Source organism: Equus przewalskii, chromosome 20, assembly GCF_037783145.1.
Source record: "Equus przewalskii isolate Varuska chromosome 20, EquPr2, whole genome shotgun sequence".
In the NCBI taxonomy this organism is placed as follows: Eukaryota; Metazoa; Chordata; class Mammalia; order Perissodactyla; family Equidae; genus Equus; species Equus przewalskii.
The window spans coordinates 3,013,993-3,029,816 of record NC_091850.1 but is presented as its reverse complement, the minus strand read 5'-3'; the positions used below and the strand labels follow the sequence as shown (position 1 = coordinate 3,029,816).

At 48.1% G+C, this 15,824-nt stretch overlaps 1 protein-coding gene across 9 annotated transcripts in view; it reads right to left on the bottom strand.

The window, feature by feature from the left end:
- Window positions 1-542: 542 nt before the first annotated feature.
- Window positions 543-15,824, bottom strand: part of PGPEP1 (pyroglutamyl-peptidase I) — a 32,708-nt gene continuing 17,426 nt past the window's right edge. For 8 of the 9 annotated variants that reach the window (XM_070586606.1, XM_070586607.1, XM_070586608.1 and 5 more), the window contains 2 exons: window positions 7,448-7,680; window positions 543-5,383 (listed from right to left, as the gene is read on the bottom strand). In XM_070586606.1, coding sequence (XP_070442707.1) covers window positions 5,191-5,383; window positions 7,448-7,680 — 426 coding nt within the window. In that variant the 3' untranslated portion in view covers window positions 543-5,190. The remainder of the gene's footprint in view (window positions 5,384-7,447; window positions 7,681-15,824) is intronic. The other variant, XM_070586614.1, reaches the window with a different exon arrangement.

Below are 15,824 nucleotides of genomic sequence, written 5' to 3'. Positions count from 1 at the left end.
CTTTGAAAGCCACTGACCCTGAGGTGTCCTCATGCCTGCTGAGGACAGACGCAGGGGAATGACCAAGTCTATTTCTAGTCTTCAAGCTGCTCAGCTGCAGGGAAGCTGGCCTGGGTTCAGGTTCTGGCCCTCCTCTCTCTGGCCATAACATGTGGCGCAAGGGGCTTCAACTAGCAGAGCCTCAGTTTCCCCAAATGGCACCCCCTCACAGGGTTGTGTGAGTGGGAATTTCGCACACACTAAGGGTCAACACGGTCATCATTCAAATCCTAGCACCCATCCCCATGCTGTGTGACCACCGGCAAGTCATTCAACCTGTCTGTGCATCAGAACAAAGGCAGCGGGCCGTGAGGAGGGAGCACTCCATGCAGAAGTCCTCCAGTTGTGACTTGCTCCGCACCCACACAGCAGCCCCTCGGAGCGAGCACAGGCTGCATGGCTGGAACAGAGGTCTCGGGATCCGGGGCCCCTCTGCCCGCTGATGACCCCAGGCTGAGGATGACCCTGGCAGATGCCAACTTCTCACAAAGACACACAAGAAATCACGTATTTCAACTGTTTTATTTGCTTTCTGGGGTGTCAAGTTTGGGGTCTCCCAGAGCCCAGCCCCCAGCAAAGCACGGCAGACCCTTCCCGGCCTAGGGTCCCAGGCTCGGGGTTTCAGACAAGGCACTCACGGGAGCTCTGGGGGCCAGGGAGGAGCCACCCGAGGCCGCAGGGGCCGGGCCCTCCCTTGGGGAGAGAAGACACGGTCACCTTCGGCAGGAAAGGTTTTTCCTAGAGAGATTAAGGACCAGATAGAAACCTGAGATGGTGGGGGAGCCCCAGAAACACAGCAGGGACCCCTCGGGCAGGCAGAAAGCCACTCCACTTCCCAGGACCCAGAAGGGCCTCCCGTGGGTCCGGGGACGCTGCAGGCCTTGGGGACATAGAGCCAATTTGAAACCAGCTTTCTCTGAGATTTCCTCAGAATAGAACGTGGAGGACACGGGGGCCCCTCGCCCAGGCTCCAGCCCTCGAATGGCTTGGTGGGGCCAGGCCTGGGCCATCGGAGCCAGGGCCACCTCCCTGAACCAGAAGGGCTTCTCTCTCCCAGCCTGTGCCCTCTCTCTGTGGTCCTTGCGTGCTGGAGAGGCAGGCACTTCTGTGGGTCTCTGGCAGCTGAAGGGGAGGCTTGGGTGATGAGACAGGAGGAGAAACAGATTTGGGGGCGGGCAGCTCCGGGCTGGACTGGAGCCCATCGAGGCCCGGGAGACCCCACACTCGGCTCGTGACAAGTGCCTCTGAGCCAGAGGACAGTCTCCCGGCAGGCATGTTCAGCTTCCATCCAGGAGTTAACTTTCAAGATGTCAAGTCAGCAAACGCCTGCCTTTGCAAACAGCCCTCCTGCCCTGGGTCTGAGGGCGCCTGTCCTTCAGCGTGCCTCCTCAGCGCAAAACAGAGACGCACTCCATCCCAGGGGCAGCCCCAGGCCCTCCTGAGGCACTTGTGCCTGGAGAAGGGAAATTTAATCTTGGCTATAAAAACAAAGCCCTGGGGACCGGCTCCATGGCCGAGTGGTTAAGTTCATGTGCTCCGCTGCAGCGGCCCAGGGTTCGGATCCTGGGCGCGGACATGGCACCGCTAGTCAGGCTATGTTGAGGCGGCGTCCCACATGCCACAACTGGAAGGACCTGCAGCTAAGATATACAGCTATGTACAGGGGGGTTGGGGAGATAAAGCAGAAAAAAAAAAAGAAGATTGGTAACAGTTGTTAGCTCAGGTGCCAATCTTTAAAAAAAAAAAAGCCCTTTTTGGTTCCTCCAAGTCCTTGGATGCCATGGGATTGGTGGCCCCGGCGACAGCCTGCCATGAGGTGGCCTGCTGCTGCCTGTGCGGCCACCACCAGTGCCCCATGCTGGCAGGAGGCTACCACAGGCTCCCAGCAGCCTTGGAGTGGAGGCTGGGCCCACAGAGAAGAATGGGGCTTTGTCCCACCATCCCTGACGAAGACTTCTGGGTTCAGACACTCCAAGGGGCGGAGAGGTCAAAGGTCAACAGTCTAGACAGTGACAGCAAAAGAGAGGCTAGTGTAGCAGGCAGATTTCCACCAGCAGCCCCGGGAGGACAAGGCATGCGGGTGTCCACACACACCAGCTGGCCTGGCTTCCTGGCAGAAACCTCTAAGATAACAAAAGGCACCTCAAGTCCGCTTTTCCAGCCGTCCCCTTGAGCAGACCCTTTCTGTTCTAGAAGTGCCCGTGCCAGCAAAGACCAGGGCAGCTGAAAACTATTTTCCTTGCTGAAACGATTGCATTCCAACATCCTTCCGAAGACCTGGCACCGATCTGGAAGCCGTGACTCCTGCCCCAACTGGTCCTGTCTCTCCTGGTGGCTGTTCCTTGGTTGGACCAGGTGGGCCAGGTGGCACCATGCCCCGTCCATCAACTCAAATTCCGGCCTCTTCCCACCTCTTTCTATCCACTCTGTTTTATTTCTTTCTCAGGCCACATACTCATGCACATACCGCTGATCTTTTTGGCGGGGAGGGGAGCCAAAGGTGCTGAGACAAGAAGAAAGGTACAGGGTGCAGAAGCTCTGCCATCTTGAAGGAGACGCCGTCACCAGACACCCAGGTCACTGTCCCAGCTCCACTGTTCCCCATCGCACCAGCCTCCATGGGCTCACCAGGGAGTGGTCCCCTCCTCTCTCCTACAAGACCCCCCAGCATCACTTCTCATTTCCCCCTCCAGCCTTCCCACCACATCTCTCAGCCCATCTTTCCACTTTAACACTTGGTGCCCCCACTTCTGGCACTGCTCTCCTGCACACCTGCCAAGCCACACCCATTCCACAGGCCCATCCCTCTGCCCCTTCTGTGCCCTCCATGCCACTTGAGACTCTAAAAATGACAAGGGAGAAGGAATAGGACCTGGTCCCCTTCACACACAAGGGCATTTTAGTTGGAGACCCAACAAATGCAGACAGACATGCCATGGAGTGAATGGATGAGTCTTCCCAAAAGAAAAAGATTAAAAAATTTAAAACAGAAAACTAGAAAAGTGGGCAGGGAGCAAGTGAAATACTTAATGGCTGTCTGATTAAATAAAAATGAGCTAAATGCTCTGCCTTGTGAACAAGGACAGGATTCCAGCTGGACTCAAGGAAATCTGAAACCACTGCAGGAACACAAAAATGACACACATGCACTCGACAATGGTCGGACAACCAGTTATAGCTTTAAGTTGCTAACTCCCATGGTCCTTTAAACAGAGAGGTGGGCTGAGGACAAAAGAAAGATAAATGTGAAGTTTAGGGGTGGCATGTCTGGGTTCCAGCTGGTGCCCAGCTAAGCTCAGACCTGCTCACCTCCAGCCCCGCATCTTGCCTAGATCCATTTTCTCCTCAGAGCCTGGCAGGTCAGACCTTTGGGAAACAGAGCTACATGGAGCTTGATGTTGTTCTGAAGAGGAGCTCTAGGCGATCCCTGGACCTTGAGCTCCCCACATTCAAAAGAGTCACAACCTCTGCTGGCAGAGGCTGGCTGAGCAAGCGGATGCAATGACAACTCACACTGCGGATTTCTCAGGAGACTGCAAACCCCAACTGGAGACCTGGGGAGGGCGTTTCCAGCAGAAGGAGGGCTGGCACGGAAAAGGGAGCAGAGTCCAGGTCATTTTAACCTCCTGGCCACAGTCCACACCACTGCCAAGCGCTGACCCCAAGTCCCCACCTGCACCCACTTTCCCCCTCCAGAGAAAGCCCAGGACTCAGAAAATGTGTTTAACTCAGACGCCCATCCACCCGGTTCCCAAGTGACACAGCAGCTCAGCAGAGGCAGGAGCCACCCCGGCCATCGAGCAGGGGGAGAGAGGGTGGATGTTTAAGAAAACAAAGATCTCAGCTGTTCAAAAAGAACTGCATGCCGGGAAACACCAGGCGACCCAACATGACCTCCGATTCCCGATTCCCGCAGCCTTGCCCTTAGGGAAACGCTGCCACTGCGCGGCCTACGGAAACAAGAGGACCGCAGAGCGCACGCCCTCCTCCGCGCCTCCCGGCAGCGCGGCCGGCCGGCGGGGTCAGGGCCCAGTTGGGCTTCGTCCCCCGGGGGACATCACTCTCATCCCTGGCTGGTGAGTTCAAAGTCAGCAGGGAGGGAGATAAACATTTACTCCTGAGTCCTGGGCGCGCCTCCAAAACCGTCTACACAAAGGCCGGCCGGCTGCCCCGCCGCCCTCTGCTCGGACGCCAGCACAACGCAGCCCAGCAAACACCAGCTCCCAAACCCCATTTTGGGCCCCCAGTGACGGAGCACAAGAAGCTGATCCCCAGCATCAAGACTGTGAAAACCCAGGCCCGATGCGGGGTGGGTTTGCAGCTGCTACAAATTTTTACACATTAAAAAAATCCATGCGCACATCGCAATGACAAGGTCTGCCTTCCCGGCAGCGGCAGCTCCGCAGGCCAGGGGCGCTTGGGTGCACAGAGGGTCAGCCGCCCCCTCCGCCACCTGGGGCAGCAGCTCGCTCTCCCACGGGCGGCAGCCCCAGCCGGACCTCCACATCAGCCCCACCACAAAGATGCAGCTCAGGGTTAGGGCAGGAGGCAAGAGGGGTCGCGTCCCACTGTTGAAAAAGAAAAGACACTGCTGTTGTTGGCTGAAGCTTGCTTTTGAACCAAAGGGAATATAAATTACTCTGTGCCCAAACTAGCACTATTGTTTTGAAAAGAGAAGAAGAGAGAAAGCAAGCCACGCCACAGCCAAGGCTGTGCTTTCCGGGGCTGTCCAGGCGGTCGGACCGGCTTGAGGGCAGGGGCTCGAGAAGCTTTTAAGTTTGGGAAAAGCCAGCCCAGGCAGAGGGAGTCTGGAACCCTTCGCCAGAGACTTGGAAAAGTGCACAGGCGGCCCAGCCGTGGGATCCCAGCGTGACACCCACCCGACCAGGGCTCTCTGAGGAAATCAGGACCCACCAGCAGCCGTCACAGCCGTGTCCCCAGAAGCAAAGGGGAATAGAGCAAACATCTGCAGCTGCCTCCTTCAAATCAACGGCAGCTGCACAGAGAAAGAGGGAGCAGAGGCATGTCAGTGGGGACATGTGATCCAAATCCGATCTCAGCTGAGGAGCTGGGCCTCCCTGGCCAGGCCCCGCGGGCAGACGTCTCCCCGGGTCCCCAGTGGCACCAGGTCCTGGGAGGCCTGAGTGGCTCTCAGTGTTTGTGGCGACAGCTGAGTTTGCCTTCCGACTGCTCCAGGACATCCAGCATCTCCTCGATGATGGCCTGCAGTGCCCTGCCCAGCTGGTCTGCGTTGTACGGCTTGCCCAGTGGAGGCACGTGGACGAAGGCGGAGCGGCCGTGGCTCTGGTACAGGGAGGTGTAGTAGGTGAAGTCGCAGAGGTACCTAAGCCCAGGGCACGGGGGCAGCAGGGAGATCACAATGGGGTCAAAGTCAGTCCACTGACCAACAGGACCCCCTCCATCCAAATCCACCGTAAGACCCCAACTTCAGCAGAAATCTGCAAGAGGGAAGACTGCCTCTCTCCCAAGCCAGTGAAAAGGAAAACCCCTGATGACTCCAGGTGGGCGTGCATGTGGGAGGTAAAAGCCGACAGCACACCCCTAACGCGGTGCCTTGGCAGACTCCCTGTGCACACGCAGGGCGTGCGGCGAGCAGGAGGGCTCCAAGTCAACACTCTGGTTTAACAGAGGGATCAGTGGTGGAAGGAGGGAGGGCAAAAGAATTTCTCACAAGAGGAACATGTGAGAATATATTCCAGAATTGTCTGTGTATCTTAAAATTAGTTTTAAAATGAGACTGATGGTAAATTGAGTCACTCCTTCATTCTTTCAGTCCCCTGAATTTGCCACCTGTCGCCTTTGGGCTGGAGAAGAATATCAAGTGTTGAGAAATGGAGGCACTTAGTGCTGAGAAGGTGTGGAACAGAGAGGACGTAACTTCGTCTGGGAGGCTGGGGAGGCCTCCCCAAGGACGTGATAAATTGGAGCTAAGACCTGGAAAAGGTGTTATCAGAGGGAGGTGAATTCTGGGCAGAGGCCACAGCACATGCAAAGGCCCTGAGGCTAGCGTGAGCTTAGTGTGTTTGAAAAATAGGAGGAGGTTTGTGTGTCTGGAAGGCAGTGGGTGAGGGGAAAGTGGAGGCAGATGAGGCTGGAGAGGTGGGCAGGGGCCAGACCACACAGAACCAATGGGTGGTGGGCAGAGGTTGCGATTTGATTCTTGGAGCAGTGGGAGCTGTAGGAGGGATTAAGCAAGGAAGGGACATCATTTGACTTGAATTTATAAAAGACCTCATAATAGGCTGCATAGTTTCTCCTCAAAATTCTTGTTCACCTGGAACCTCAGAATGTGACCTTATTTGGATAGAGGGTTTCCGCAGATGTAAATAGTGAAGATGAGCTGGACTAGGGTGGGTCCTAAATCCAATGACAGGTGTCCTTATAAGAAGGCCATGTGAATCCACACACAGGGAAGACGGCCACATGATGATGGAGGCAGTGATGCATCCACAAGCCAAGGATCGCTGAGGGCTGCCAGCAGCCTCCTGACGCCAGGAGTGAGGCCTGGAAGAGGCAGAGGGAGCCAGCCCTGCCCACACCTTGGCTGTGGACCTCTAGCCTCTAGAACTGGGAGAGAATAAATTTTTGGTGTCCTAAGCCCCCCACATGGTAATTTGTTACAGCAGTCACATGACACTAATACAGAAATCACTGCTTAGGGGAGAAGGACTGGCAGGGTCGGGGTGGGGTGGCAGGAAGAACGCCATGGAGGCAGCTGGGGCAGTGTCCAGGTGAGAGATGCCAGGGGCCTGGGTGGGAAGAAGTGGACGGATCCATACATAATGAGTTCCAGAAGCAGAATCAGTGGGGCCTGTTATATATATATACTCAGCTCTGTATATATACTAATATACTCTGTTTATATACATATATATACTTAGCTCTTGTGCATGGTAAGAATTATATCATATGAAATGCTATGTAAAGTTCCCTACATAAAAATATGGATAATACTATTAATATCCCATGCTTTAATCAGGTGATAAATCAGTAAAGTTTTTTTTAAAAAAGTGAGGGGCCAGCCCAGTGGTGTAGTGGTTAAGTTCATGCTCTCTGCTTCAGCGACACAGGGTTCATGGGTTTGGATCCTGGGCACGGACCTATGCACAACTCATCAAGCCATGCTGTGGTGGTGTCCCACATACAAAATAGAGGAAGACTGGCAAAGATGTCAGCGCAGTGACAAATCTTCCTCAAGCAAAAAGAGGAAGATTGGCAATAGATGTTAGCTCAGGACCAATCTTCCTCACCAAAAAAAAAAAAAAAAAAAGGTGAGTGCTTGTCCTAAAAAGGTCAAAGTCAACACATTTGGCTAAACACCAGCCTGAGCTGGCAGAGGAGGGAAACCCTGCCCACAGCCAACCCAGAGGGCCCCTTGGTGCCCTACCTGCCAGCATCTTGTGAGATGGTCACCGATACATCCAGGCCCAGTGTAGTGACCCTCTGACATACAGCGTCCATGTCGATGATGGAGTCAATGCTTTCAGGCCCATCCTCCACGCAGCACTGGGAGCCGGGGCAGAAGCGGCAGTTGTCCAGCCCCTTGTAGCCCTTGTTGTGCCCACACTTCTCCAGCGTGACTGTGGTCGCCATTCCTGACACCCCCACATGTACCACCAGCTGTGGACAGATGTGCAGGGCTTAATGGGATCTGGCCATGAGACTAGGGGTCCCCTCAGGGCAAGGAGAGGACAGTATCCTTGCTGGGTTCTGCCTGGGGTTACATTGTTTCTGACTTCTTGCTGCTGGAAATAGATCCTACAGTCACTCTTGCAGAAAGGTATGCCAAGCGAAACATACAAGAATGTGAAACATGCAGAGATGTTTGCTGCAGCTTTGTCATTACAATCGAATGCAGGAACAGCCTAATAGCCATTCATGGAGGCAGGGGGTTGACTAAATAAGTTATGAACAACTATGTAGCCATTAAAATGCCCAAGGTAAGCTCTATAGGGAATGATCCTCAAGACATATAGCCAAATGCAAAAGGCAAGGTATAACTTGCAGGAATCCAGTTTAAAAATAATCCAAGAGATAATAATTTGTCAGTGGTCACTTCAGGGTTGTCTCTAAAAATAAAAAAAACCCACAGAAATGACTGGCATGCCAATTAATAGGAAAATGGCTATATTAATTATCAAAAATTACCCAGCCATTAAAATAACGTTTAGACGTCAGCATCATAGCAGACTGAGTTGTTCCTGTTGTCTCTCCCCTGAGTTACGACTAAATGGACATCCATTAACCAAGAGAGGTCTCCCCACACAGCATGACAGGATGCTGAGATCCGTGCAGCCATACGTCTGAAGGTGGGGGACTGGCCCCCGGGAAGCAGAGGGACTAGGGGAGCAGCCCCCTCCCCATCACTGGCAGCAGCCATCCAGGGCGCAGACCCTCACACAGCAGCCGGGCGGCTGTAGGAGGCGGGGGCAGCCTGGCCTGCGCACGATCACTTTCAGAGGGGTGGCCCAGGCCATGGGAACACCTGCTGTGCCACAGCAGCCCCACCCATGCAAATGCTCCACATCAAGCACAGCGGCTCAGCTGAACTGCCCGCAAACACAGAGCTGGCCCACGTGCGCGAAAGAAAGCACGCCTCCCTTCCCACTGAGCGCAGCAGCTCCACCAGTCCCCTGCCAAGCACAGTGGTCTCACACCAGAGTGACCTGCTGGCAGAGCACAGAGGCCCCACCTGTACGTGCATGCGTGACCTGCCAAGCAGCTGCGGCCAGTGCACCAATGCAGACGAGCCTGACCGGCCCAACTTCCAGCAGATGGGGCAGGATCAGAAAACACAGCTCTGGCCCAGCCCAGCCATGGCAGGTGGAATCTGCAACCCAACACCACCACAGATGTGCCAGCAGAGGATCACTTCATCAAACACCATGAGGAACTGCAGTGACACTGCAGAGCAGAAGGAAAACGACAGCTCTCCAGAAACCAGTCCTGAAGTCACAGCAATTTACAACCCGAATGACAGAGAATCCAAAATAGCTGTCATAAAAAAACTCAACGAGTTCCAAGAAAACTCAGAAAGACAGTTCACTGAGCTCAGGAATAAAATTAATGAGCAGAAGGAGTCATTCACCAAAGAAACTGAACCTCTAAAAGGAAACCAAACAGAAATTCTGGAGATGAAGAACACCATTAATGACAGACACCCCACAACTAGAAGGACCTGCAACTAAGATATACAACTGTGTACGCAGGGGGGGGGGGGTGGGGCGGTGGGGAGATAAAGCAGAAAAGAAAAAAAAAGATTGGCAACAGTTGTTAGCCCAGGTACCAATCTTTAAAAAAAAAAAAAGACACAATAATCTAGAATCCATAAAAAACAGAGCTGATGTTATAAAGGACAGAAGTGGTAATTTAGAGGATAGAAACATAAAAATGCTTCAGGTGGAGGAGAGAGAACTAAGATTTTTTGAAAAATGAAGGAATTCTTTAAGAAATATCTGACTTTATTAGGAAACACAACATAAGAATTATAGGTATTCCAGAGGGAGAAGAGCAGAGAAAGGAGCAGAGAACTTGCTCAGAGAAATAATAGCTGAGAACTTCCCAACCTGGGGAAGGAGCTGGACTAACAAGTACACAAAGCCAATAGAACTCCTAATGACATGAATGCAAAAGGCCTTCTCCAAGGCATGTATCACTAAAACTAACAAAAGTCAACAACAAATAAAAAATACTCAGGGCAGCAAAGCAGAAGAGAATAAACTACAAAGGAAGCCCTATTGGGCTTTCAGCAGATTTCACAGCAGAAACCTTACAGGCTAGGAGAGAGTGGAATGATATATTCAAAATACTGAAAGACAAAAACTTTCAGCCAAGACTTCTCTATCCAGTGAAACAGTCCTTCAGACATGACAGAGAAATAAAAGCTTTCCCAGATAAACAAAAGCTGAGGGAGTTTGCCGCCACTAGGCCTGCCTTACAAGAAGCATTGAAAGGAGCTCCCCATCCCAAACTAAGAAGCCAAGGTTTACAAAACCTTGAGAAAGGAGACAAATAGATACAGTAAGAAAACTGCACCTCTGTACCAGGAGAGGTTCTTAAACATTAATTACAACATAAAAGACAAAGGGAAGGGGCTGGCCTTGTGGCTGAGTGGGTAAGTTCGCATGCTCCACTTTGGCAGCCCAGAGTTTTTCCAGTTCGGATCCTGAGCGTGGACCTAGCACCACTCACAAAGCCATGCTGAGGCAGAACTATGGGGATCTACAACTAGAATATACAACTATGTCCTGGGGGGTCTTTTGGGAGAAAAAAAAAAAAAGATAGGCAACAGATGTTGGCTCAGGTGCCAATCTTAAAAACATATATATGCCTTTTTTTAAAAGACAAAGGGAAGGAAAGCATCAAAAATAACTATGAACACTACAATTTAGTCACAAACTCACAAAACAGAAAGAACAATCAGAACTCAGAAGGGGAAGAGGTAAGGGATGGAACCTGCTTATGCAATGGAGATAAGGAGCTAACAGAAAATGGACTATCTCATCTATGAGATCTTTTATACAAACCTCATGGTAACCACTAAACAAAAAATTAGAGCAGAGCCGCAAATCATAAATAAAGAGAAAACTGAGAAAATCATCACAGAAAACCACCAAACTGAAATGGCAGTCAGAAATACAAGAGAAGAGAAACAATGGAAATATAGAACAACCAGAAAACAAAAGATAAAATGGCAGTATTAAGCCCTCATATATCAATAATCACTCTAAATGTGAGCGGATTGAATTCTCCAAGCAAAAGACACAGAGTGAGAGCCAGCCCTGATGGTGTAGTGGTTAAAGTTCATCACTCTCACTGCTTTAGCAGCCTGGGTTTGTTACCCAGTGGTGGAACCACACCACCACACCACCCATCTGTCAGTTGCCATGCTGAGGTGGCAGCTCACATAGAAGAAGTGGAAGGACTTACAACTAGGATATACAACCATGCATGGGGCTTTGGGGAGGAAGGAAAAAAGAAGAAGAAGAAGATTGGCAAGAGATGTTAGTTCAGGGCAAATCCTTCCCTGCTTAAAAAAAAAAAAAAAAAACCCACAGAGTGGCTGGCTGGATTAAAGAACAAGACCCAACAATACACTGCCTCCAGGAAACACATCTCAGCTCTAAAGAGAAACACAGGCTCAGAGTGGAGGGATGCAAAACGATACTCCAAGCTAATGGCAAACAAAAGAAAGCAGGTATTGCCATATTTATATCAGACAGAGTAGACTTCAATATAAAGAAGGCAATGAGAGACAAAGAGGGGCAGTACATAATGAGAAAAGGAACACCTCATCAAGAGGACATGACACTTATAAATATATATGCACCCAACACAGGAGCACCAAAGTACATAGAGCAACTATTAACAAACCTAAAGCAAGAAATTGACAGCAACACAATAATAGTAGGGGACCTCAACACGCCACTTACGTGAATGGATAGATCATCCAGACAGAAAGTCAACAAGGAAATAGTAGCCTTAAATGAAGCACTAGACCAGATGGACTTAATAGATATATATAGAACATTCCATCCAAAAACAGCAGAATACACATTCTTCTTTAGTGTACATGGAACATTCTCAAAGATAGACCATATATTGGGAAACAAGGCAAGCCTCAATAAGTTTAAGAAGATTGAAATCATATCAATCATCTTTTCCCACGACAAGGCTATGAAACTAGAAATCAACTACAAGAAAAAAGCTGGGAAAGTCAAAAATATGTGGAGACTAAACAAGAAGCTACTGAACAACCATGGAATCAATGAGGAAATCAAAGGAGAATCAAAAAATACCTGGAGACAAATGAAAATGAAAACACGACATACCAACTCTTATGAGATGCAGCAAAAGTGGTTCTAAGAAGGAAATTTATTCACTACAGGCTCATCTCAACAAGCAAGAAAAATCTCAAATAAGTAATTTTAAACTACACCTAACAGAACTAGAAAAAGAAGAACAAACAAAGCCCAAAGTCAGCAGAAGGAGGAAAATAATAAAAATTAGAGCAGAAATGAATGAAATAGAGACTGAAAAAAAAATTAGAAAGGATCAATGAAACTAAGAGCTAGTTCTTTGAGAAGATAAATAAAATTGACAAACCCTTAGCCAGACTCAGCAAGAAAAAAATAGAGAAGGCTCAAATAAATAAAATTAAGTTGAAAGAGGAGAAATTACAGTGAATACCACAGAAATACAAAGTATTATAAGAGAATACTATGAAAAACGATGTGCCAACAAATTGGACAATCTAGAAGAAACGGATAAATTCTTAGACCACCAAAACTGAATCAAGAAGAAAGAGAGAATCTGAATCACAAGTAAAGAGATTAAAACAGGAATCAAAAATCTCCCAAAAAACAAAAGTCCAGGACCAGACGGCTTCTCTGGCGAATTCTACCAAATACTCAAAGAAGATTCACTACCTATCCTTCTCAAAATATTCCAGAAAACTGAAGAAGATGGAGTGCTTCCCAACACATTCTACGAGGCAAACGTCACCCTGATGCCAAAAACAGACAAGGACAACACAAAAAGGAAAATTATAGGCCAATATTGCTGATAAACATAGATGTAAAAAACCTCAGCAAAATATTGGCAAACTGAATACAGCAATACATTAAAAGGATCATACACCATGATCAAGTGGGATTTATACCAGGGACACAGGGGTGGTTCAACATCCACAAATCAATCAACGTGATACACTACATCAACAAAATGAGGAAGAAAAATCACATGATCATCTCAACAGACACAGAGAAAGCATTTGACAAAATCCAACATCCATTTATGATAAGGACTCTGAATAAAATGGGTATAGAAGGAAAGTACCTCAACATAATAAAGGCCATATATGACAAAGCCACAGCCAACCTCATACTCAATGGGGAAAACTGAAAACCATCCCCCTGAGAACAGGAACAACACAAGGGTGCCCACTATCACCACCCGTATTCAACATAGTACTGGAGGTTTTGGCCAGAGCGACTAGGCAAGAAAAAGAAATAAAAGGAATCCAAATAGGGAGTGAAGAAGTGAAACTCTCTCTGTTTGCAGACAACATGATTATATAAAAGACCCTAAAGAATCCACCAGAAAACTATTAGAAATAATCAACAACTACAGCAAAGTCGCAGGGTACAAAATCAACTTACAAAAATCAGTTGTATTTCTATACTCTAATAATGAACTAGCAGAAAGATAACTCAAGAAGACAATCCCATTTACAATCACAACAAAAAGAATAAAATATCTAGGAACAAACTTAACCAAGGAGGTGAAAGATCTATACATTGAAAATAATAAGACATTATTGAAAGAAATCAAAGAAGAAATAGATAAATGGAAAGATATTCCATCTCATGGAAGAATAAACATAGTTGAAATGTCCATACTATCGAAAGCAATCTACAGATTCAATGCAATCGCAATCAGAATCCCAATGACATTGTTTGCAGAAATACAACAAAGAATCCTAAAATTTATAGGGAACAACAAAAAACCCCACTAGCCAAAGCAATCCTGAGAAAAAAGAACAAAGCTGGAGGCATCACAATCCCTGACTTCAAAATGTACTACAAAGCCATAGTGATCAAAACAGCATGGTACAAAAACAGGCACAAAGATCAATAGAACAGAACTGAAAGCCCAGAAATAAACCCACACATCTATGGACAGCTAATCTTCGACAAAGGAGCTGAGAACACATAATGGAGAAAGGGAAGTCTTCAATAAATGATGCTGGGAAAACTGGACAGCCACAGGCAAAAGAATGAAAGTAGACCATTATCTTACACCATACACAAAAATTAACTCAAAATGGATTAAAGACTTGAATGTAAAACCTGAAACCATAAAACTGCTAGGAGAAAATATAGGTAATCCATTCTCTGACATCAGTCTTAGAAGGATCTTTTCCGACACCATGTCTACTCAGCAAGGGAAACAAAAGAAAAAATAAACCAATGGGACTACATCAGACTAAAGAGCTTCCGCAAGGCAAAGGAAACTATGAACAAAACGAAAAGACAACCCACCACCTGCGAGAAAATATTTGCAAATCATATGTCTGAGAAGGGGATAATCTCCAAAATACATAAAGGACTCATACAGCTCAACACCAAAAAAGCAAACAACTCAATAAAAAAATGGGCATAGGATATGAACAGACATTTTTCCAAAGAAGATATACAGATGGCCAACAGGCACATGAGAAGACGTACAGGGGCCAGCCCAGTGGCATGGCGGTTGAGTTGGCACACTCTGCTTCAGCAGTCCAGGGTTCATGGGTTCAGATCTCAGGTGCAGACCTACAGACCACTCATCAAGCCATGCTGTGGTGGTGTGCCACATATAACATAGAGGAAGATTAGCATGGATGTTAGCTCAGGGCTAATCTTCCTCACCAAAAAGAAAAAAGTTATGAGAAAAAAAAAAAAGATGTTCAACATCACTAATTATTAGGGAAATGCAAATCAAAACTACAATGAGATATCACCTCACACCTGTCAGACTGGGTGTAATTAACAAGATGAGAAATAACAAACGTTGGAGAGGGTGTGGACAAAAGGGAACCCTCACACACTGCTGGTGGGAATGCAAACTGGTGCAGCCACTATGGAAAACAGTATGGAGATTTCTCAAAAAACTAAAAATAGAAATACCGTACAATCCAGCTATCCTAATACTGGGTATTTATCCAAAGAACATGAAAGCAACAGTACAAAGATCTACGCACCCCTATGTTCACCACAGCATTATTCACAATAGCCAAGACATGGAAGCAACCCAAGTGCCCATCGACTGAGGACTGGATGAAGAAGATGTGGTGTATATACACAATGGAATACTACGCAGGCATAAAAAAGGCAAAATCATCCTATTTGCAACAAAATGGATGGACCTGGAGGGTATTATGCTAAGCAAAATAAGGCAGACAGAGAAACACAAGCACCGTATGATTTCACTCATATGTGGAAGATAAACACACGGACAAAGAGAACAGTTTAGTGGTTACGAGGGGGAAGGGGGCCTGTGGATGGCAAAAGGGGTCAAGGGGCACAAAAGGGACTAAAAGCTAGACTACGGGTGGTGAAAACGATGCAGTCTATACAGAACCTGATATATGATAATGTACACCTGAAGTTACACAATGTTATAAACCAATATGGCCTCAATAAAATTGTAAAAATACCTAAATAAAATAATGTTAGGAAGAATTTTTAATGACCTAAGTGATTAAATGCTCATGATAACACATTTATAAAAGGCAGGGTCCCAAAGTGACGACCGTTTAACTTCAGCCGCGTCTTATTCGCGTGCACGCTTACACACAGGAGGAGCCCCGCAAGAGAATGTGTAAGCATCCACAGCAGAGGCAGGGGAGCTCGCAGCCCACATGACACCTCGGGCCACACGTGGCTATGGTGTGGCTGGTACAAATCGAGATGTGCAGGCAGTGTAAAACTCGCAGCAGATTTTGGAGTCTGGGCACAAAAAACACATGTAAAATGTCTCATTAATAGCTTTAAAATATTGACTACATGTTGAAATGATAATATTTTAGATATACGGAGTTATATCTTTTTTTGGTTTTTAAACGTGGCTGCCGGAAGTTTAAAGCACCCTGTGGAGCCGGCATGCTGCTCAGCAGCCCGACTCTCCGGGAGCTGGTCTCTCCGCTCCTGGAGGCCCGGCCGCTGGTGCCGTGTTACCCGCTGCCCCATGGACTGAACACTGGTGATGCAGGAATAAAACAG